Source organism: Euprymna scolopes, chromosome 4 (assembly GCF_053919585.1).
Source record: "Euprymna scolopes isolate OS-2025 chromosome 4, ASM5391958v1, whole genome shotgun sequence".
NCBI classification, from domain to species: Eukaryota; Metazoa; Mollusca; class Cephalopoda; order Sepiida; family Sepiolidae; genus Euprymna; species Euprymna scolopes.
Window position 1 is genome coordinate 26,240,239 of NC_136485.1, and position 25,913 is coordinate 26,266,151.

General features: G+C 30.3%; 1 protein-coding gene across 1 annotated transcript in view; it reads left to right on the top strand.

Annotated features, from left to right (window-relative positions):
- LOC145270574 (opioid-binding protein/cell adhesion molecule homolog) overlaps window positions 1–25,913 on the top strand; it is a 463,923-nt gene that overhangs the window by 374,106 nt on the left and 63,904 nt on the right. Inside the window, exons 5-6 of the mRNA XM_080126208.1 lie at window positions 2,440–2,568; window positions 12,231–12,518. Of these exons, the coding sequence (XP_079982334.1) occupies window positions 2,440–2,568; window positions 12,231–12,518 (417 nt within the window). The remainder of the gene's footprint in view (window positions 1–2,439; window positions 2,569–12,230; window positions 12,519–25,913) is intronic.

Genomic DNA, 25,913 nt, shown 5'->3' on the forward strand with positions numbered 1-25,913 from the left:
TTTCTGTTCAGTTACATTTTTGTTTTACCTACGCGACCGTTTTTGGCCGTTATGTAGCCTCCTCAGACTTTACTGTAAAGCCTGAGGAGACTACATAACGGCCAAAAAACGTACACGTTGCTGAAACAAAATGTAACTGAACAGAAAAAAACGGTAATAAAAATAAAACACACACATATATATATATATATATATATATATATATATATATATATATATTTCATTTCAGTTAGACTATTTATAAGATTATTAAGAATTTTAATCTAAAAATAAAATGTTAATAATAAGAAAGAACAAACGATATTACGCCGATTATGTTTTAATTGGATTAATTACTTGTCCAGATAAACGATTTTGGTTTACAATGTTACTTTTAATATTTATACACAGTATACTTTACTTTAATTGTATTTTAAATGTAGACTTTGAAATATTTCAATTAACATCCCGAGAATTTATTTCTAACGGATATAGTATTAATTCTTAATAATTTTATAAAAATTTAATAAAAAATACAATTTTTTAAAAATATATTGCCATTGCATGATTTATGAGGTGTTTTTATTTTATTGACATTTTTGTACGAACTCTCTCATTGATAGTGTACGCATGAACATTTAGTAATTCTTGAACTAATCTCCTCAGCATAGTACACTTACTATCCGGTACGAACACTTCTTGACAGTCACTATGGAAGTCCGTCTCTATGAGCGTAACAACGACTAGTTAGAACATCCTTAATCTCCTCTTCTCATTAGAAGAGCCTATAAGCTAACGATTATGCTCAAGGAAGAATTTCTGGACATATTGAAACGCAAAGGACTGCCAATCTTGCTCAAATGATCTTTGAAATGTATGGAGTTTTGGACTGTTTCATTGTCCACGTAAAATTGTTACTGACCTTATTTTAATTGCGATAGGCTTATCGGACAGAAACATTTTCTTAAATTCCTTAAAAGTACAATATAATATTATTTGTCGAGTGTCTGTTCAGTGGTAATCAAGTGCATGAAGATGGTGTTTATCAAATCAATGGTCCATCATATTTTTCAAATGGATTTGCTCTGTCTTGTCTTCTAGGCTCTGGAAGAGCCAGGATACTTCAATTAAAAACTGTGTCTCCTGATATTTGAATCAGAGCAATAGTTGCAGATCTCACCCTAGGTTATCCGAGCATCAAACTGCGGGGTCTGAATGAATCGGTTCGAGCGGAAACCTGTTTTTCCGATCATCACCTGTATGCTCTCTGCCTTTCCAAAATCTCCTTTACTTTATGCCACCCATAAACCGATGTCCAATTAATACATGAAAATGTGTATCTTTATTGAATTAAAAACCATTCCAAATATGATTATATTATTATCACGTAAAGAAAAATTGTACAATATTTATAGTGAGAATAAAAATGTATATGGTTTATAATAGCATATGTTAATCGAAAACAAGAAAATGTTTTTGAATATTTCGTAAATTAAATATAAAGACACGTGAATATTTCGTAAATAAAACATAAAAACACGTGTTTTAGTCGCGGGCCAGCGACTCTATAAGTCACACCATCCGTCGGTTGGTCGGTCGGCCAGTCGGTCGGCCTGTCGATCGGTCTGTCTGCCCGTAACACTTTAGTTCTTGGCCTTTTTGGTTAAGATCAAAGGTATGTTCTTAATAGATACTGTTCTTAGCTTTTAAAGTTTTTCTTTGCCTTTTGGGCAAGATCAAAGTGTAGGATCTATTCGTACTACATGCTGTACTTATGTTTGTAACTTTGTGAGATACAGTAAGAGATGACTTAATTTAATGTAAAATGATCACCCACTTTACAGCGAGTAAGTCTCAAAGCCATTCAAGTCGTTCTTCAGATCATTCAAGTTGTTTTTTTAAGGATTCCAGTTATTTTTAAGCATTCAAGTCGTGCTTAATGCCATTCAATTCATCTTTAACTTCATTAAAGTCATTCTTAGTCATTTAATTTTTTATTTATTTAAGTAATTTCAGTCCATTTTTTGGCCATTTCAGTTTATCTTTAAGAATTTCATGCCAATCCTACATTCACGCATTCATTCCTTTCACGAGAGCACGCGACTAATGACTATCGGCCTTGTTTTATATTATAGTAAAACACGCGTTTGCTTGCGAGGATCATGTATTTACCCCAGTTCTCTTTAATGCTTAAATGCCGGTCACAATTGTTAATGATTGTGGCATGTAGCATAATAATATTTTAGATAGATGCAGGGTTTTTCTCATCTCGGTTACCCGTTAGTATTATATCTATAATAAATGTGAATACTTGTAGCAAACAATTATTCATAATATTATAATGGCATAGGAATTATTTGTCAAATTAGATCATTATAATGATGTAATGTTTCTCCATACAATTAGGACACACGTGCATTAATCATTCTTTTATAACATGTTTTTTTTTAACTTCAACAGGGATAGGCCAACAGGGCGAAGTACTTGTAATTCACAATGTAAGCCGTTACTGTGATGATGTATACGAGTGTGTGGCAAAAAACGGAATTCCACCCTCCGTCAGTCGGAAAATTAAAGTGTCCGTAGATTGTAAGTATTATCTGATTTAAAAAAAAATAAATGCTTATGTATACATGCCTTCTTGTTTGTTTTCTTTGTTTATATTATTTTCTTATTTAATAATAATATTTGAATAATATTAAATGAGTAGTTTATGAATTGTTTGGATTTTAATCTATTGCTTAGTACCTTATTTATAATTCATAATTTCCTAGAAATTATTATTGTCGGAAATACTGCTGTTTTTACTTAAAAAATAAATAATAATGCACTAACCGATATATATATATATATATATATATATATATATATATATATATATATATATATATATATATATATATATATATATATATAATTCAAAACAGTGACTGAAAATTCTCTTTCTAGATATACAATATGTAGACGTATGATAGAAATGGGATGCTCTTCTAAAAGGTGCGTTAAGAAGCCCTTTTTATCTAAGAAGAACATCAATGATAGAAATATATTTTTCTCGTATTATGGCTAGAAAGATACAGGCTAGTTCAGGAATGTTTTCTGTTCAGATTAATCAATATTTTGTCTTATTATTGATGCTCCGAAGCTCTCGAATGGTGCACTCGAAGTACTTCAGTAGGATGTTCACCAAGTTGCATAAAAACGACAAACCCGTGAATGGAAGGATAATTATATTGGTAACGGTTACTGCAGCAGGGTGGGGCACTTATTAGGTGTAAGAAAGCAAGCAATGCAAAGGAATACATAACACTATTAAAAATAGGAGGGTTACCAGTATCCCGACGCTGTAAATATCTCAGAACATTATTTTTCAACATGCTAATGTCCCTGCACACACAGCTAAAGTAAAAAAAAATGGGTTTCTAATAATGCAATTAATGTGATATTTTTGCCAGGTCAAAGCCCTTATTTAAACCCAATCGAGAATATTTGGTCAAATAATATCTCCTGCATTGGATGGAAATACTTTTCAGACAATGACAAACTGTGGGAAGCTGTGCAAAGCGAATAAAATAGGATCTCCTCTTCACAGTATTCCACATTGGTTGAGAGTATGTCTAAAATGATTGATCTTTTAAAGTAATCTAAAGGAAATTCGATTTCACCCTATGCGTTTTTATAGTAAATGTCTGATTATGTTTTATTAATCTCGTTTAAGTTTTCTTGTTAAATTGTTTTAAGTTAAATATTGCATTTAGTGGGATAAAATGTATAAAATTTGCTTGGACCATTTTTTTGCTCCCGAGTATAGATAATAATTTTTTTAATGACAAAACAATAGTTTTAATTCCGTCAAAATGTAAATGATAAATTCGGATATATATATATATATATATATATATATATATATATATATATATATATATATATATATATATATATATTGAACAAAATAAGCGGAAGTTTCTCAAGAGCTCTTTCGGTTATCATCTCATCAGGACAAAATCGATAGCGTACAAAACAATATTATGTCGAAAATAAAGAGTTTTAATGGGGTACTTATTGAATGTGCCAAAAGTAAGGGGACACTAAAATAAATTTATTAACGTTTACAAAACGATTAAAATATTGGCACAACAAGAGGAAAAAACGGGCGAAAAGATTCAAAGTTCCTCAAAGAGAAGTAATGCGTGTGATGTTTCCTTTTGCCGGCAGAAAGAAGGTTGACGCATCGCAATAGAGACAGGTTCCAACATCTTTAAATGGTTTCTGGAGTCAGCTCTATGTAGCACCTCGAACCATTGTATTTATATATCTATCGGTATAGCACGGGTTGTCAACCAAATGCTGGCCAATAGCAGAGTCCAAGGCTGCAGAAGGAGGGAGACAACAAGACCCCATCCTCCCTTGTCTCATCTTCGATAGAACATGCTGCTTTATACGAGTCAAAAGATGCAAGGGTGTTCGCTGAACATAACCAGCATCGCACTGGCAGTTAAATTGATATACAATATTGCTATGTTGGATGTAAGGCAAACTATCCTTGCGAAAAGACGGACACACAGATCTCGTTGTATATACCAAACGCAAGGACACAGAATAAAAGCAGCCGTATATACTCCTGCGAATCTGTTTGGAAAGTCTATTTCTCTTTTCCCCCATCAACGGTAATTTTAAATAAACTGGGCATTTCAAAGGTCCAAACTAGTTAGGGGATTTAAGATCCGTAACTTTTTTGAAAATATAGTCATCAATAATGTCAACAGGATAACCATTATTGATGAATATTTCCCTGATCTTGAGTTCGGCGTCTAATCTGTTAGGCGAACAAATCATGAGGGTTCTATGTGCCAAAGTATTAATTAGGCATACCTTACGTGATTTTGGTACAAAAGACAACCAGTTCACATATAGGCCAGTAAATGTCGGCTTTCTATAAATTGTAGTGAGAAAGCCCCCCCCTTGAACGTTCGACTAGAACATCCAAGAAGGGAAGCGAATTGTCCTTCTCACTTTCCATAGTGAACTCAAGAGCCCCATGCAAAGAATTCAATCTATTAAAAAAATATCGACGCTTCACCTTGCGATGGAAAAATAGCAAAAGTGTCGTCAACATATCCGAAATATGCAATGGTTTAGTTATAGAATTGAACATAAAGGAGTCATGGTACCCGATGAAAATATCCACTAAATTTGGGGCCAACAGACTCCCTATTGTAACCCCGTTTACCTGACAGTACATAATATCATAAAAATTTAACTCCACGGATTTTGTGCACATTAAAATGAATTCAATAAGAATATCCGTGCAGCAGTCAGACGACCATCATAGAGCGCATCGGTACCTATACGTATAGTCTCACCAATGGTATGTTCGTAAAGAGACGAGAAACATAAAATGAGCACATAAAAGTCGTCTCTGTATTTGAATCCAAGCCACGTACACCATCAACGAACCGAAAAGAATGTGTATTGCAGTGCGTAGTATATAACTCGCGCACAGGTTGCATAGTTTCCACAAGCCAGTGAGCCAAACATGTTGTGCCGAACCAACCATTGATAAAATAAGTTTCAGTGGAGCACCTAGCTTATGGATTTTTGGGAGGGCATACATTCTGGGGCGTTTGGACCCAGAGGGCCTGATCCTGTCATAGACGTCCTTGCAAAAATCCTTCTTTTTAAATAATGCAAGTAGACATCTTTGCATTTTAGCCTCGTTCTTGCAACTATTATCCGTCAACTCGACGGGACCGAGTTTACGGAATTTCGAAACATCATTGAGAATAACTGCTATTTTCTCAACGTAGTCCGATTTATCCAAAATAACCAGTCCTGCACCTTTGTCTGGTTTGCACATATCAATATCAGTATTGGACTTTAACACTTTCATAGTTTTAAATTGCGTTATGTTCCAGACAAAGTCGATATGGTCGACAGGTGTGTTCCTGTATCGATGAGCTAAGGCAACTAAAGTAGATTTCACCCCAGAATTTTTTTCCGGGGAATTCGGAACATTGCGTCTAAGTTGGGAGAACAAAACTTCAAAGGCAGAAAGTGTTCTCTCTTTATTTATACTCGTAGGGGGAATACAAAAATATAAATCCCTAGATAGAACTCTATTTTAAATTTCTGTAAGAACAGTTTTCGAAAAATTAAAAGTACGTTTGCTTCCATTAATGGGTTCACACCCATATCTTCTGCGAACCAGAAGAGCAAGTTGTTTATTTTTGCTTTTGGAAGCATTTTGCCTAGCAAATTGATCACCGATAGATAAATACTTGCACACACGGAAAAAGTCAAAAAAAGGACAGGAACCCCTTCTCTACGGACCAGAGGTAATGACGATTACTAATATACACCTCTTACTTCTCCGTTAACTTATTAATATCGTCTCGTATAAACGCACACTTCATGGACAAAATTGGTCTCACCCTAGATGCAGCAATGCGTTTACTGATATAAAGTGGGGCCACATCTTGTTCCAGAGAAGAACGCAAAAAAGCTATGGAGAGCTTGATAGATCTAATTGTATTCCTTAATCGAACAATATTATTACATGTGTCAATTTGGTGTTGTGTGTACCTCTTCACAAGATATTTAAATAAATGTTTTTATTTTAGTGTCCCTGTACTTTTGGCACATTCAATAAGTACCCCATTAGAACTCTTTATTTTCGACACAATATTATTTTGTACGCTATCGATTTTCTCCTGATGAGACGCTAGCCGAAAGAGCTCTTGAGAAACTTCCATTAATCATTTTTAAAACTGTATATAAATTTTGTACCTCCAAACATTTATTTAAATATATATATACATACATTTAACTGTCTAGGTATAATGCCGGGAAGAATCGATAAGTCACATTCTCTAATACATTAATAAAATTATTTTTCTGTGCGCCTGTAAGGCACACATTGTTAATGTGTAAGATAAAAATGAATATTTATTTAATTATATTTTTCAATACTTAAAAAGCAGTACAAATTATTTCAGTCAGCTTCAAGCCTCAAGAATTTGTTATGAAATATATCCACCTCTGATGCAGATAAAGAAAACCTATTATTTTCTCCTGATTAAAAGCATTGAATGTGTAAATGCAGTGGTCTAAAAAGTCCTTTTTACCATTACTCTTTTTCTGATCGTCGTAAATCATTACACAAGATAAAATAATATATAATGTGTTCTTCTATTTCTCCCTCTCTTATCTCTCTCTTCCCCTCACTCTCTCTATCTCTCTCTTTCTCTCTCTCTCTCTCTCTCTCTCTCTCTCTCTCTCTCTCTATATATATATATATATATATATATATATATATATATATATATATATATATAAAAATAAACACAGGCGGCAAAAAAAGTCCACACTTGCAATCTGTTTAAAAGCCGCAAATTAAAGCTAAATTCAAAATTTTCTTTTAATTTGGATGATATTGATATTGCGCGCCGTATAAATGAGAGCGGTGTCATGCATGAATATGGGAGTATTATCCAAATTCCGACCAAATTAGGATGGAAAATGCTTAGTCTAAATATTAATGAACTTGGTCGAATAATTTCAACCTTGCACCGGCACCATTAGTATTAATTAGGTCCCACACCAAAACTGAACCTCCACCATTTTGCAGCGTTGAAACTGAGCACCTAGGATTACATTTTTCATCTTTCCTCCGACGGACGACCAATATAAAGGGTCATGCTCTTTATTGCATCTAAGGAGTTTCTTTCTATTCTTTACAGAAATCATTGGCTTGCGTCTTGCAACACATCCTCCCAAATAAAATTCCTTTAATCTGTTCTTTGACAAGAAAAAGAGAGTACCTTTTAACAAGACTGCACTGGTGTTGGATTAGGAGAGCTCTATAAAATCTGTTTCCTAGGCTGCGGATCTAGAAAGAATTTTCTTCCCTTAAGGACATCACGAACACTGCCGTGGTTGTGGTGCTTTTGCACAGTTTTCGTACTGTTTTCTCTTCACATTTCAATTAACAGTCGATTTCTCGATTGGATTAACCAGAAAGGTGGAAATTAATGAGCTCCTGACGAAGACTTAGACACAGTCGTTGTATTTGGACTAAATTTTATTTTGTATAACTTAGAACACCCACAGTTACCATCACAGATGATATGTTGGTGGATATTTTAAACTTATTTAGGGCCGATAATTTAAGCGGGTTTTCAGCGACTTTGTTCTGTTTACTTTCTTTTTGCCTCCTCAATTTTATTTATTTATGTTTTAAATCGACGTGATACTAGAATAACTCAATCAAAAGTCAAATATAAAAGGGTAAATTTACAGAGGACTAAAAACGAATGAAATGGGTTTGCAATTAAAAAAGTACAAGTGCGCGGACTTTATTTTTTGCCGACACTATATATATATATATATATATATATATATATATATATATATATATATATATATATATATACAAATATATATGTGTGGGGGGGTGTTTAGAGAGAGGAAGAGCAAGTAATTTTTACTGTCTAGAAGAAGGTTTATCTAGAATATTATCGTAAATGTTTCAAGTTTTAATTGAACATATTATTTGTGGACATTATCGTAACAAGTGGGGGGTTTGCTGTATAGTATAAATACGAAATATGAATTAAACGATCATATTGAAGCGTATTTTACGAGCCGTCTTTATATGTATACACTATTTAAATTCATAAATGTATTACTTGCTTTCTAATTCATAACATTAACCAATACTCTCACTTGTACGTTGGGCTTCTTACATTTCTATGTCTCCCTTTAAAAATAAAATCGTGCTCTCTGAGTTGGTTGCAAATGCCTAAATACCTTGCGGTTAAATCGCTTAAAAATCTCAATAGTAATTTGTGAGCCGAAATACGAGGCATCAGGAAAAGTAAAATCATACTCAATTTGCCCATATTTTTCCAAAACCGTAGAATATGTCAATATCGTTAAAAAGAGAAAGCTTAAACTTTATTTGGTTACGTTGAGGGAGTTGGTATAATAAATGCAATACATATGCAATTTTAATGAAACATAAGCAATTTATATGAGGTTTTTAAAGGACTGCTTCAAAAATTAATAAATATATTTTTGCCTATCAAAATTGAATAGAATACTTACTTTTCTCATCTTTATTTTTATCCCTCCTTTTTTAATTTTCTTTTTATTTGTATAATTTATATTATAAGCACACTGAATAGCATTGCTTGGCTTTAATATACTATTTGAAATAGTTTAATTCATCAATTAAAAAAAATGACTCGTGTGCTATCAGCTAAAATCTACAGTAAACAATTACCGCTCTAGCCTTGATCATTTCCGTCTAAGTTGTCGTCAGGTTGATTGAAGAAGTTTGTAATAAACCTACTTTAATGTATAATTGTATATTTTCGCATGGTTTAAACGGCATTTGGAATCGTCGACTTACAAGTGGTAATATCATTATTTCCCTTCAATTTCCTCTTTTAAGACGCTACTGATTTTTACCAAAAGTAATATGAAATCTCCAATATCTTTTTGACCCAAACTTTAATGAAGATTAAGAATAATATTTATCGTAAATTTTAGTAAGTTAAAACTAAACTAATATGTGGAAGGCGTGTTTGAATCACTTCCCACTTAAGAATGCCTTTATCTGCATTAATATACGAATGAAGGAATTAGTTCACTTAGATAATAACGGGATATAATTTGAAGACAAAATTTGACTTAGTATTTGCGCACACACTAAAACAAAGTCACTAATATGTATGTATATATATATATATATATATATATATATATATATATATATATATACATATATATTATATATATGTATATATATTTTATACATATGTATATATATTTATATATATACTATATCTATTATATACATATGTATATATATTTATATATATAATGTGTATATATTTTATACATATATATAATATATATGCATATATATGTATATATATGATATATATACATATATATGCATATATGTATTTATATATATATATATATATATGTGTGTGTATACACATGTGCGTATCTATATAATATGCATATATATGCATATATTTACAATAGATATATATATATATATATATATATATACACAGTTTAGAAATTTTTCAATAACGATGTGTTAGGTGTACCATATTGTTTGTAGGAATTTTTAAACCCCCCCCTACACGAAACTGCGAATAAAATATAAAAACACATGTAATTTTTCATTTTTAAGTGGGTTGTTTATTTTCTTTATGGATTATTCTTCCAAAATAAACAATTAAAGTTATTAAAAAGTAACAAAAATATTATTTTTTGTATTTTTTTTAAAACAGTAATGAAATTCATTGAGTTTTACGAGTTCAGTATTTTGCAATTTTTTAATTTGAAAATCCATCAATATTTTTTTATCGTTTCTATTTTTACGATATTTCCAGGATTAATGTTAAATGTTATGCTCTTACCAATAAACTGAATATATTTTAGACAATTTTCTTTGTTTTTTAATTAACTTCCCCTCATTTTGAAATGTTTATTACAAAGTAAATAATCAAATTACTCACAAACGTTTTATGTATCACAAATTGAAGGTAAAAGATAAATAAATATTATATTCAAATTTAAAACAAAAAAAGTGTTTTTTTTTCATAAATTTACCTGTAAAGTCCGAAGGTTTAAACCTTTTTTCTTTTAAAATCACATTGTTTTTTTTTTCTTTTGTTAAGTTTTTTTTTTAAACGAAACCTGAGTCCTTGTTCATATGATTGAAAAAAAAAGGTTTTGAATTACATTTTTCGAGTAGTTATAAACTTAGAAAGACAGGGGTCCGATTATTCAATATTTTTCACGGAGTTTCTGGCACACATAATGTTGTGTCCATATGACTGAATAAGCCGTTATTTCCACCTATGAAAATAATCTTTACATATTATAAATGTGCATAAAATCTTATATAAGTCTATGTGGAGGCCACAGCGTTTCCCGGGTGTTTGGAGGTATGTGTGATAAAAAAAAAACGTTGGCGGCCATTTGGAGGTGTAACAGAAAAATGAAGTGTTAATAGGATTGAACCCCGAAGCCTTCACGCGAAGGTAGAAACGAAAGGAGTAAAAAGCCACAAAGGAGACAAATTGATAACTGTGTTAAGTTAAGGTTTATAAACAGAAATATACAGGTGTGAAAAATTGCGTGATATTTGACCTAGTTTTGCGCTGCAAGCCAGCCGCCCCATCATTCGCTTTTCGAAGACGCGACAGCCTTTTATATATAGAGAGATTTTATACACATACAAAATATACCAAGTTTAAACGATTTCATTTAAAATCTATGAGATAGATTTCTCACAGAACTAAAGAAATAAAAAAGTATATCAATAATAATTGATACAACTTTTATATTTGCTTTTTTATAGAATACAAGCGGTTCATTCAGGCTTAGGGCTTTTCCCTATAAATAGTTTATAACTTTATGGGTATATGTATATATGTATATAAAAAGGTTTGACTCATGTCAAGTTTACCTATATCTAAACTTTCAATTGTTTCGACTAAAACTGGAGGAGGAGTTTGATATGTCGCCCAAAAACAGATTAAACAGTTACGTAATTTTTGAATACCCTTTATGTTAAATCTTAAATGTTTAGACCAAAAATTAGCTGAATAATTTACTAGAGACCGCAAAGGAAACATCCTTTGAACTTTGACCTTTGGCAGCCCAATTCTCGGCAGAAAACGGATTTTAAAGCTTGTCCCATGTCTGGATACACTTTATGTAAAATATTTGATAATTATTCCAAAAATTGGTTTAGTAATTTTGTAGAGACGTCCGAGGACAATTTTTACAAAAATTTACTCTAATTTTGACCCTTTAACATGTAATGTTTTGGGCTGAACTTCAATTAAAATGTTTGATCCATGTCCAAGTAACTTATATCAAAAATGTCAAGTGTTTTTACCAAAAAATAGTGGGGGAGTTTATAGAGTTTACTAAAGCCAACTCGTTTTATTTTCAGCAGTTGACAGCCAAAATTGTTGCCGTATTACCGATTTAATTTTTTTTTTCAAATCTCAATAGCCGTTATCTCAAATCTCAAGTTTGTTGACTTTTAATTGACAGATAAGTTTCGTACGGAAATATGCACACACATACAATTTTACTTATAGATATATTTACACTTGCTGGACTTCTGCTATGCATGAAATAGTTGTATGCTACGATTTAATATGGTTTTCATGATTTCCCTTAAATGTATAATACAAATTTATCTTGCTTTTCAGTTGCACCTGAGGTACAGCTTCGGAACAAACGTATTGGCCAAGTAAAAGGTCGAGAAACCATATTGGACTGCCGAATCACAGCTTCCCCACAGGGAGTAACGGTATGGATGAGGGATGGAAAAGAGTTACTCAACAGTGAAAAATACAGCATCGAAGTATTTAATGAAGGCGGTCATACTATAACGTTGAGTCTTCGAATCACACAGATTGTGGAGAGTGATTTCGGGGAGTACACGTGCTTAGCGTCCAATCACTTGGGAAAAGATAAGGAAACGATGCTTCTCTACGGTATGTATATTGGTTCGATGGGGAAAAAATCTGTTTATATTTTATTCAGTATGAAGTTTGAATTGTTATATTTAGGGGTATTTAATTTTATGGAAATGATCGGTGGATACATATTGCATTCTTCGAAATATTATGGTTTAATTAAATGACTGTAGATTTGATATGAGCATTATCAATGACTAGATTAATGCATAAATACAAGGTTCTTTAATAAATAGTGTATTGCGAAAGTACACAAGCAAATTTGCGCTTACTATATCTAATTTAAATATTTTGTATCACGTGTTTGTAAGCGTTGCAAGCATATCTAGATATATACATATATATATATATATATATATATATTGCAGAAATGTATTTTATACAATATATACCAATCCTTATTTAAACACTAAATCTAATTACAGAGCAATATAGTGAATAAATGACAAAAAACTATATTCCAAAAGTCATTATGTCGACCATCTTAATATTTATTGCTTAAATTCAGTTTACTTTCACAAATCCTGCCAGTATCTGTTTCATAACGCAAAACAGATCACTTTAATTCCTTTTGACGGATTGAGTGTTGCTATTTCCTCAGATGAGTTAAGTGCAGAATGAATTCAATGATGAATAAAATAATTGTGATTGATTTTGCGCTACAAAATAGATATTGGCAGGAATTGTAAATGTCAGCTGAAGGAAAAGAATAAACAATAAGCTGGTCAGCATCATGAATTTTTGATTATATCTTTTTCTCATTAAATCACTATATATATATATATATGTATATATATATTTATATATATATATAAATATATATATATATATATATATATATATATATATATATATATATATATATATATATATGGGGGGGCTGTGTGATAATTCGCGGAAACAAAAATAGAAGGTTTTAAAATTTAAATACGACTGCGACTCGTCTGTATCTAAGGAAGTGCATAATTATAAGGAGTTTAATGTAAATTAAAAAATAATTATCATTAGAAATAATAAAGTTTTAAGAGGATTTGGCTAATACTTCGGAAAAATGAATAACATTGAATGGCTGTAAAACTGTTAAGAATATTAAAATTAATCCAAATATTTGTAAGGATTTATAAATTAATGGGACAAAGTGAATTTATATTGAATGAACACATTAAAAATAAAGTGATTTTATATGTTCCTAATGCTTACGTGAATTCTATTGATAATATTTTATTTTTAAACTTTTAATGCTATTTTTGTATTCATTATGTCATACACATAAACTGGTATTGTCTACGTTAATATTTTCTTTGTTCACAACAGGAAGCTGTCTGTTTGTTTTCCTTTTTTTTTGTTTTGCCTTTCGTTGCAAAAACGAGTATTATGTGTCAACCTTTCTCCAAAAGTATATTATTTGTTTTATTATATGCATATAGCAAAACGTTCTTTGTTTGATAACCAAAACGCATATGTTTTATGAGGGTTTCTATAAAGACGTTAATCATTCCATTAAATAATGTAAACATTAAAACGGAACTTTTACGTGTATATTAAACAAGAATATGAACATAAAGTCATAGACACACATATACATGCATATACATCTTTGTATCAATGTGTATTTATATATTCACAATAAAGCTGCAAATATATATATATATATATATATATGTATATATATATATATATATATATATATATATATATATATATATAATGTATAAAGCGTTCAATACGACTACTGACAATAATGATTACTAGTTTCACGTACGGTCCATTACATTCGCATACAAAATGCATAAGTATATAAGTACGTGTTCATATATTCCATCGTGGTGAAAGCACTTCAAGATTGTAATTTGATCGGTTTAGATAGTTTTACTCAATTATATTTCATGTATTTCTCTGTTAGTTATTATTCAATAAGTTTTCGCTTGATTATGCATTCTAAGAATGATTACATCAATGTTAAAAAATTTTAATTTGGATAATCCACTGAATAAAAGGTATATTGAAATAGAGGCTGTAATACGCACGCACATGTGCGTGTCTTATCATCAAATACATTTTTAAGACGGTAGATCTTTAAACATGAAAGAATATTAATTAGATTGCTTGTATATGAATCCCCATATATATATATATATATATATATATATATATATATATATATATATATATATATATATATATATATATATAAGTGAATGTGTCTGTGTATCTGTGTGTCTCTGTGTGTACATTTCCCTGCGCAATAACTCTGTCAATTTTTAATCTACGGACTCGAAATTTGATTTACAGGGTACTGAGATTTTACTAGTTCAACATACAGTGTCACAAAAGCCGCCATTATTGCAAACATGTATTAATGAGAAATTAATTACCTTCCCTCATAGTCCCTCGTTGTCTGTTAACCATCATTAAAACGATTTCGTCACAAATATTAAAAAGACCATGACTATCTATGTAACGTTTACAATTGGCTATTTTATTTTATAATTAAAATACAGTCATCTTCAGAGGAGACTGTAATTTTTGTTTTGGTGATAAATTCTTTGGAAAATTAATAAAAAATGTGCAACTGATCTACATTAATGATCTCCCAAATCACATCCTTACATCATTTGTAGACATTTATGCTGACGACACAACCATTTATGGCAGCACATCTAAGACAGTAAACGACCAAGTTCTCTCCAATTCTCTCTCCTCTGATCTTGAGCACGTAGTGCAATGGGGAAAGGAGTGGCTGGTTACTTTTAATGCATCTAAAACCAAGCTTCTCTCTTTACATCATCAACATTCTGATCCACATTTGGCATCAATTTAAATGAATGGCTCTCGCCTTCGGGAGGCCTCAAGTTTTGACAGGCTTCTGGGGTTGACCATTACTCCTGATCTTAAATGGAACACGTACATCAAATCTGTTGCAAAGGCCGCTGGAAAAATGGCGGGATCTTTCTATCGATCCAGTAAATATCTCACTGCTGATGCTATTCTCTTTCTATATAAGAGCCAGGTACGTCCAAGGATGGAATACTTTTGCCACATCTGGTTAGGAGCTGCTAGAAAGGACTTGTCCTGCCTTGATAGAGTTCAAAATAGACTTTGTAGCCTCGTAGGAGATGTATTTTCTCCTCGTTGCAACCTCTATCTCACAGAAGAGATGTTGCGAGTTTGTCTCTGATGTATCATTATTTTCATGGAAAGTGTTCGACTGAGCTTCAATCTATCGTCCCCCTCGCCAAACTTTCACAAGAAACACTCATCTAGCTGTAAACACTATCAATAATTCCCCCACTCTTTATCTGTGCTTAAACCTAAACGTAGATTCCATGAACAAAGCTTCTTTCTTAGAACTGCACGCCTGTGGAATTGTCTTCCGTTTTCCTGCTTTCCGGCTGACTACAATATGGTTGTGTTCAAGTCTAACGTAAATAAGTTCTTGATAAGCCGTTCCATATAAGTTATCAAATTTACAAAATGTTCATTACTAATGATTACTATATTGTCCAACTTCTACTGTACACTCTTTAACCCTTATCCTTGAGTGGTCTATTGGCCTTGATAATGTGGTGAATCCTATGTAAAAAAAGTGAATTGACATATGTTCTTTTATAATCACTTATATTAAATATTATTAAATAAAAGAACAAGCAATATATTGGGTGTAATTGTACTTTGGAAAATAAAATATAACTTTAAAGGGTTAAAAAGAATTTACTAAAAAATCGTTTTAAATTCGTCGGTATTTATTTTATTTTATTTCTATGTATTTTACTCCTAATGAGTTTTACAAATTCTCAACTGCGGATGAATTTCCAACGGGTAATTCTAGTATACATTAATAAACGCTTTTTTTCATTATTGAATTAGCTATTGTAATTTTATTACACAGTATGAATAGGGGAAATATATTCGATTCCTAAGGTCAATAGTTCAAATTTTGTATTATTTGTTAATATAATATTAATAAAAAATCGTATCATAAAATAAAAACACTGATTCAATGCATACTAGCGCTGTTTCGTCTTCAATAACCATGACCATATTACAATCATTAGGTTGTCATTTCTGTAAATAGGTTATATAAAGGAGCTAAACCATTTCTAAAATAATCACTTTCCATTCAAATAAAGAGTCCAACTTTCGATATAACTTTGCCACTAATGAAATAAATATAAATACTGGAAATACGTGTAAGACATATTTCCTGAAAACAAAATTACAATACCATGAGTGTGATTTTAATATATTATATCGTTTTGGTATATTAAGAAAAAATATTATATATATATATATATATATATATATATATATATATATATATATATAATATAATATAATATAAAGCTGAATGTGGATGTGGAGGTGTGTGGATGTGTGTGTGTGTCTGGTCACGAATAGGCGTAATCAGTAATGTAATCAGTGATGTAATCAGTGTTTCTTTTAAATAGTCAACCATATTTGGTGTTTCTTTTAAATAGTCAACCATATATGGTTGACTATTTAAAAGAAACACTGATTGCATATAAGGATAGAAGATGTATCGAGACAAAGGAATAGGTATGTTTATCCTGCAAAACGGTGGTACATTTTAATTGTGGGGTCTTCGTACGCTCCTAGTCCACAAAGTATTGAAATAAAAAATAAAAAAAGGTGTACACCTGTGTCTGATATAGATGTATATAATAATACTTTGATAAATATCTTTTAACATAAATAGGGATGGTATAATAAAATTGTGGGTTATGGGTTCGAGACTGGCCACCATACAATGGAAATAGGCACACACTTTAATAAAGACTTTTCATATCTATCTGCGCAAGTATACTTAGATAATTATGTTTAAGTTTGAGGAAATGTGGTATAATAAAATTATGGGGCGTTCGTTCGCACCTGACCTCCAAAGAATGGAAATATGTCACAAAGTTTAACAAGGTTTTTTCTTAATATAGATCCCCAGAGTATCGTGATAGTGTTTCAGTGTGAACAGGTACGGTATAATAAATTATGGGGTTTATCTATTTTATTTTTACTTTCATCATATTTTGCTTTGGTTTTTATACCTCCAAATTCAGCACAAACTTACAACTCTTCCTTTTCATAACTTTTCATACATTAATAAATCGAGTCCATTTTCTGTAGGTTGTTTTTGAACCCAGTCAACGACGGACACTTTTGCTAGTATATATATATATATATATATATATATATATATATATATATATATATATATATATATATATATATATGAACAAATGATGAATAAAACATTTTAAAAGACATCTTGAAAAAGAGTTAAAAATATATTAAATTTTAAAAAAGGAAGTACAAGATAAGTGGATAGTCCTTAATCCGCGGAGTTTCGAATAAATACTCTCCTTCTCATCAGAGGGCAGGAATTAGCAACATGCGGGATCGGATTTTGCATATGAAAGTATTTAGTGAAACTACAAGTAAGTCACAGATCTTACTTGGTTAAAAAAATGTATGAGGTAAGGGGAATAGGAGGTAAAAGAAAAATGATAAAAATATTTCACATGAATGGATAGTCCGGTGAAGTGTCAAAACCATATAAATCCACTGAAAATCTGATTTATATGATAATCTGCTACATCATGAACAGCACGTTATTGTTGCCTGCTTATATGTATCTATTATCGGCATCATCTGCACATAAAATCTTCTGCTTGAAATACAGCATCACCAGGCCGGAAGATCCTACTTGTACCCGGCGTGAGGATGCTGTATTACTAAAGCATTCACAGCAGAAACATTTACTCGGTTATGTAATCAATTTTTTGTATAAAGCATACACCTACAAGCCATTCGCACGCACACCATATATACACACACATATATATATATATATATATATATATATATATATATATATATATATATATATTTATATATATATATATATATATATACATATACAAATTTATATATATATATATATATATATATATAATTTAGGTTATTTTGTAAAAATTAATTATAAGAAGAATAATGCCGCATTGAAATATGGTAATAATACAACAAGATTTACACAAAATGAAAAAAAAACAACTAATCTATTTATTTCAGTATATAATCCATCTATATCTGAAGACATTAATGTCAGTGCCATTCTACTTTTTTTCACTACTGATATCATTAAATCGGTAAACTTTTCTGTCGTTACCGAAAAGTTAAATGTTACTACTGGTAAGCTATTTTAGATTCAATTAAGCACGTGTACCCCTTGTTACAATGTACCTAACTAAAGCATGTTGTTTAACATAGTAAAAGTATGTTAGACTACATGGTACGTGCACTCTTGTGAGCGCATTCGCAGAGTATCCCCATCTATGACGTAATGAGGATATCTAATGTTGTAAGATAAAAAGTTGCTGGATTACGAATGTAATCAACTATATCTTAATAAACCTTATTTACTTATCCACTTACTGAACAATGTTTAATACTTCGATCCGAATACCAAATTCATGTTATAATATTCATAATTATAATATGGTTACCATGATCAAAGTACGTTTTGCTTTATGTTTTTGCATATTTCATTTTGTTTCTGTTTTGTTTCTTTGTTTGTTTGTTTCAGTCTTTAAATATTTATTGTGTCAATTACCTGTTTATCCTCATGTAACCCCTGTTGGAAAATCTGTAAACCAACGTCATTTTTTATTGTTTTAATAATTATTGCATGCTTATTTTTTCAAAAATATCTGTTTGATTTTATTTCTTAAATGTAATGAACTTTACGTTATTTGCTTATTTTGTCATGTCTCCTTGGATCTGCATTTGTCTTATAACTGCTTATCATTGAGTTTTGTCAATGATTTATACAGTGCCATTTTATTTTGTTTTACGTACTTTGTTTAATTTATGTTTCATTTTTATTGCCTTGTGTTTGTGATGTTTGCCTGGCCAATATGTCGCCTGTTTTTTGTGAAGCCTTTGTATGTCTTTTCCTCCGTCCGTGTTCATTCGAAAAAGACCCATGTTGCTGCTCCAAGTAAAACATCAGGTATTTATGTTCATTACATCATGATATACCCTATCCCCATATTTCCCTTTGTTTCATGTATATTAAATCAAACTTTGCAAATAACTTTTAAAAGAATGAGATTCTAAGTTTATAAATAATATTCAAATCAATATTCTTTAAAAATGCGCATTATACAATTCGAACTTTGAATGGAAATTCTAATAATCCTGGATCCAATATACATTTCTAACCACTCCACTTAAATATTAATAACTAACTAGATAAGCAGCAATACCCCCCACCTCTATACAATAAGGTTTCCTTAATTTCGGAATTAAGAGATAGAAAATAAATAGATATAATCTTGACTATAAACCCCGATTTAAGCTTTAAATTATGTGCTTGGCTACGACTTATCTGGGGAATATATTCAGTGTATTCTATGGTAAATTATTTTAGCTCTTTATCAATGTCAGCTAGAATTTTAGAAAGTGGTATGACCTGTTTAAATCCACTGATCTAGTTTCCCCACATTTAGGATTATTTTAAGCAGGGAATCTTACACTAAACATTAGAGATTCGTACGGAATGATTTTAAATCAAGTTGTTTTTTTACCTTTCGAACTCTCTTTCTCTCTCTCTCTCTCTCTCTCTCTCTCTCTCTCTCTCTCTCTACATATATATATATATATATAAATATATATATATATATGTGTGTGTGTGTGTGTGTGTCTGTGGGCGTGTGCATATGTGTGTGTGTATATATATCTGTGGGTGGGTATATAAGTGGGTGTGTGTATATATATATATATGTATATATATATGTATATATATGTGTGTATATATATGTGTATATATGTATGTATATATATATATATATAGATAAATATATATATATATATATATATATATATATATAACAATTGTAATAATGTTATGAAAATAACAGGTCAAGAAAAATATTATGCAAATAACAGTTCAATCCTTAAAATGTTATGCAAATAACCGGTTAATCCTTGCATACGTGTTCAAGACAAGGCTATAAGATATCTATTGGCACATAATTATTTGCGTTTTTCAATATTTTAGCGATTGAAACAAATGAAAAAATAGCATATCATGGATCTATGTTTAGTTGCAAAATCTAATCCGATCAAAACTGTTCAATTATTTGATGAACTTAGAGCATTGTAGCTAAATTTGCAGGTTGAATTTATGTCAGCCTGCTCAGTGCAATTATTGTTATGAGTTCGGTCTTGCTATATAAGCCGAGTTGAGTAGATTTGCTAGTGGATAATTATATGTTGTAAATTAAATATAAGAAGTGACACAAAGTGTGATAAAAATACGAACGCCATGCTATTGACGAAACACCGTGATATATCTGTAAGTATCATGAAGTAAGATATATAAAAACATAAAAGGTTGTGGCAACATAGAATTTGTTTTCCGTTATATTTCCCGTAAAAATATCGTCGTACTAAAAATAATAACTTCCGTAGTGTCTTTATAATACGAACACGCTTCGTTTTGTTTAGCATTCTACGTAGTTAGAATCGTTCTTATTCGTTATCTAAACACATTAACTAATGATTATCTGACATATAATTCCTATTCTATTATTCTGTTTTCTATATTGTTATTCAACATTTTTGTACAATGAAGCTTATGAGTGTTGATACTAGAAAATATAAATTGAAACCACGATGAATGAATTCTCATTTAAAAAGGATATTATAATTAAAGAAATCACCCAAAAGTTTTATAATACCTATTTTTAATCCTCTCTCAAGCATTTTGAAAATATTTATTGCCTCGATACTGCAGAGTATGCTGATAATGTTCATATATTTACATTTAATTAGAGAGAGACAGAGAGAGGGAGAGAGAGAAAGAGAGAGAGAAAGAAAGAGAGAGAAGGAAAGATTGTGGGACGATGAATTTGTCGCGTAACCACACTACGGATTTATATTTATTGAAAAATCAATTCAGATAAATTGACTATGTTGGAAATCTTACACCTATTTATTGTAAATAAAGAAAAGTTTAATTTACATAAGGTAAAATATTATAAAATTAAAGAGAGAGAAAGAGGGTGCATGTGATATATATATATATATATATATATATATGTATATATATATATATATATATAATGAAAATAAAAAATATATAGTTATATATTTGGATTTTACCGTCACTGGATTATTTATTTTCCACCAGACTATCCATTCACGTGTCTTTTTCTTCACCATATTCCCTCTGCTTCACTTTTTTTTTGTTTTCAAGTATGATATTTGACTTACTTATTGTTTCATCAAATACTTTTGCATGCAAAATCCGATCCCGCATTTTGCTAATTCCTACCCTCTGATGAGCAGGGAGTATTTTTTCGAAACTCTGCGGATTAAGGACAATCCATTATCTAGTATTTCCTTTTCAGATTAAATATGTTTTTAACTCATTTCAAAGTGTTTTTTAACATGTATTATTAACTGTTTGTCGTGTATATATATATATATATATATATATATATATATATATATATATATATATATATATATATATATATATATACAACGTTCATGGCAGATAAATTAGTTGTATAACGGATAAATAAGTTCTTGTCTAGCAAGAGTTGTATTTTCTGTAGTGCCCTCAGTTTATTAAAAAAGGCGGCCAACTTCGGTAGTGATCGTTACAATTAAATGACTCTAGTGCGCATGTCTTAGTTTCAATTTCAACTGATATTTTGCTTCACTGATTCTATTACTAAAAATTCGTTTACGCTTCTTTTCAGTAAGAAACTATAACCAATCGATAAACTAGTAAATGAATACATTTTTTTTGCTTCCATTTTTGGAATAAAATATTGTCGAAAAAAGTCATTATTGATATATATATATATATATATATATATATATATATATATATATATATATATGTGTGTATATATATATATATATATATATATATATATATATATATATATATATATATATATATATACTTAAACAGCAAAAGGAAGGCTTAAGAAAAAAGAAGTAAAAAGAAAAAAATGAAAAGCGACGGACACTTGTCGTAAATGTAAACATTAGAAAGAGTTACAAGGACATCATAAAGGGGGCAGGTGAACGGGAATAAATTACTTGCAAAGAAGGGCATTACAGAAACAAAAACATGAAGTCCTTCCGAGTATTCCTGGTGTATCAAGTGCAAAAAGCGAACAGCGAATTACTAAAACAGATATCTCGGCTGTTTTCAATAAAAAGCTGGACAATGTTGGCAGCTTGTTTGACTGTCCTATACCCAGCATTATAATCTTCAAGCGAAAAAAAACAAAAAGATCCAAAAAAGTCCCACGAAAATAAAGATTCTCAAACAACAAGACAACGTTCTAGAAATTCATTTAAATTCAATTAAATTATATAATAAATACATTCAATCATGTGTTTTCATTGAATCATTCCGTAATATATAATCCCCCATATGAATTTAGAAATTACAATTATTCAGACATTAGCTAGAATGTAATGAATAAATTATTTATTAAAACGTAATTGGTTTTATCAGGTAAAATAGTTTAACTATTTTTATAATACATGCAATAATTATTTTATATGATGAACATGGTAAAAACTATATAAAAAATAGAGCCAGCTGTTTCCTGGAATAAAAAAAAATGCTTATACCACATCTTTTTTTCGAACATTACTGGTTCTATTGCATTGATTTTGGCTAAAGTCATTCATGTTTGTTAAATGGGTCCAGCATGCGGCAGATATGGTCCCCAAGGGGAAGATAGATAAAAATATATGGCGGTAATCAAGCTTCCACCTAAATCTATATAGATCCCAATGGGGGTACGCTTTACCAAAAAGCAATCACCAATATATATCGTTCGTCTTCTTAAAATGTAATATAGAATATATACAGAAGTAAACAAAAAATTCTAAACAGGTCCCTTGACACCACACACCAAAACTAAAGAATCAGTTTTCTTCGCCGTTAATAATGAACACTGTAGGTTAAATAGGCATAAAAAGAATAAGACTGCATTTTGTGCACATGCGCTTTAGTTTAGAAGTCAGAAAGTTGTCTATGTTGTATTGATTTATTTTTATGTGTCCTGATATAGCTGTCGCTATTAAGATTATATATGTATATATATATATATATATATATATATATATATATATATCTTCATATATATATATATCTTTATATATATATATGTGTATATATATATATCTTTGTTTTTATGTGTCATGATATAGCATTGGCTATTAAGATGCATATATATATATATATATTTATATATATGTATATATATATCTTTATTTTTATGTGTCATGATATAACATTGGCTATTAAGATGTATATATATATATATACACACACACACATATATATGTATATATATATATATATATATATATATATATATATATATATTATGTGTCATGATATAACTTTGGCTATTAAGATGTATTTATTCACAAACACAAGCATATATATATATATATATACATATATATATGTATCTTAATAGTCAAAGCTATATCAGGACACATAAAAATAATATATATATGTAACTGATGATTGCAAGGTCTTGTAAGACGAGTGCCACTCCCTCAGACATTTAAAATCCATTAGCCCAAATGCCTGAGGGAGTATCTATACAAATATGATGTTATCTATACAAATATGATGTTCTTAGCTTTGTACGACAGCTAAGTCTCTCTCTCGGTTCAAAATGTTGAAATCCAGCAACAAGCAAGAGCAAGATAGCCAGCAACAAATTAAACTGCAGACCAGATTAATGCGGGTAATGGTCTTCCGCTTTATGGTTTTTAAAATCAGATTTGCTTCTCCTAGAAAGGTTACCTTCACCACGGCTTACGTTGACCCAGAAAAAGAGTTCATTCGCCCTTTAGAAGGTCTTGCTTTTAATCCTTCAGGGAGACTAGCCGCCCTCCTCACCAAACAAGTCTGGTGGGGGAACCAGTTTAGTCGTCAGTGTCCCGACCATGAGGCAGGTAGTACTGGGTTACATGGTAGCAGTAGCACATGACATGACCTGACACAACATGTAACTATATATATATATATATATATATATATATATATATATATATATACATACATATATATACATATGTATATATGCATATATATATATATATATATATATATATATGTGTGTGTATATATATATATATATATATATATATATATATATATATATATATATATATATATATATAGATACAGAAAGAGAGAGAGATTGTTGAATTTTTTATTTAGTTTTTATTAGCGATTAATTTCTTTCTCATTACTTCGTTGCCTGAATGTTTATATTATAACACAGGGTTTATTTTCCCTTTGTTTACATTTTCCGTCGCCCACATTTTTAGGACGCATTTACTTTTTTATTTTTTTTTTAATATTAATTATTAATTAATAATTACTACATGCATAAAAGTAAGGTATCTATTTTATTTTATGCACGTGGTAATTATTAATTAATAATTAATATTTATATATATATATATATATATATATATATGATGCGAATAAAGGAAATAGTATTCTGATAAAATAGAGAAAGAAAACGTGGCAACCCAAGTAATGCGGTCATCAATGTTTCGCCTTTATTTCGATGCAGAGGAAGTCTCGAAATGTTGATGACCACATACCACTCTGATTAGTCGTAGACGACGAAACACGGGTCAGTAGATAATTGCATTTTAAAAATAATATATATATATATATATATATATATATATATATATATATATATATATATATATATATATATATATATATATAGCATGCGAATATAGTTTCATTTTTTCTTAACCGGGTAAGAAATAAATACCCTCTTCAAATGAATATAACAACTCAGCAATTAATCAAGTTATTATTAAAAAATTAAATAAGCAACTTGAGGTCTATTAATCCATCGAAATATTAATTCAATTGATTTAGTCATCTGGCGCCCTTGGTTGGTAGAATCAATGCTGACTGACTTATTCTCCTACCTAACTATATGGTCTAAGTGTTTTTTCACCCATAAATGCAAGAGTAGACATCTTCCGACATTGTGCAATGTGCTATTTTTTTCATAATATACTAACATTTTATACCCCTATTAATATATTGTCGTGAACCGTTAAGACACCATAATACTTAGTTCGTTGCATTTTTTTCAATCAAACATTCCATACTAAATTCCAGACAGGTCGGTCTATTATTTCCCGAGAAATCCCCTAGATTTAATGAGATATCGTTACTACTCCTAACTTAGCATTAGTAATTCCTAACTGCATTGAAACCATTTCATATATACAACACGGCTCTACATAAAACTTAAAGAAAAATGTGAAACAGACATGAATTGTGACACGCAGGAATATCCGGAAAAT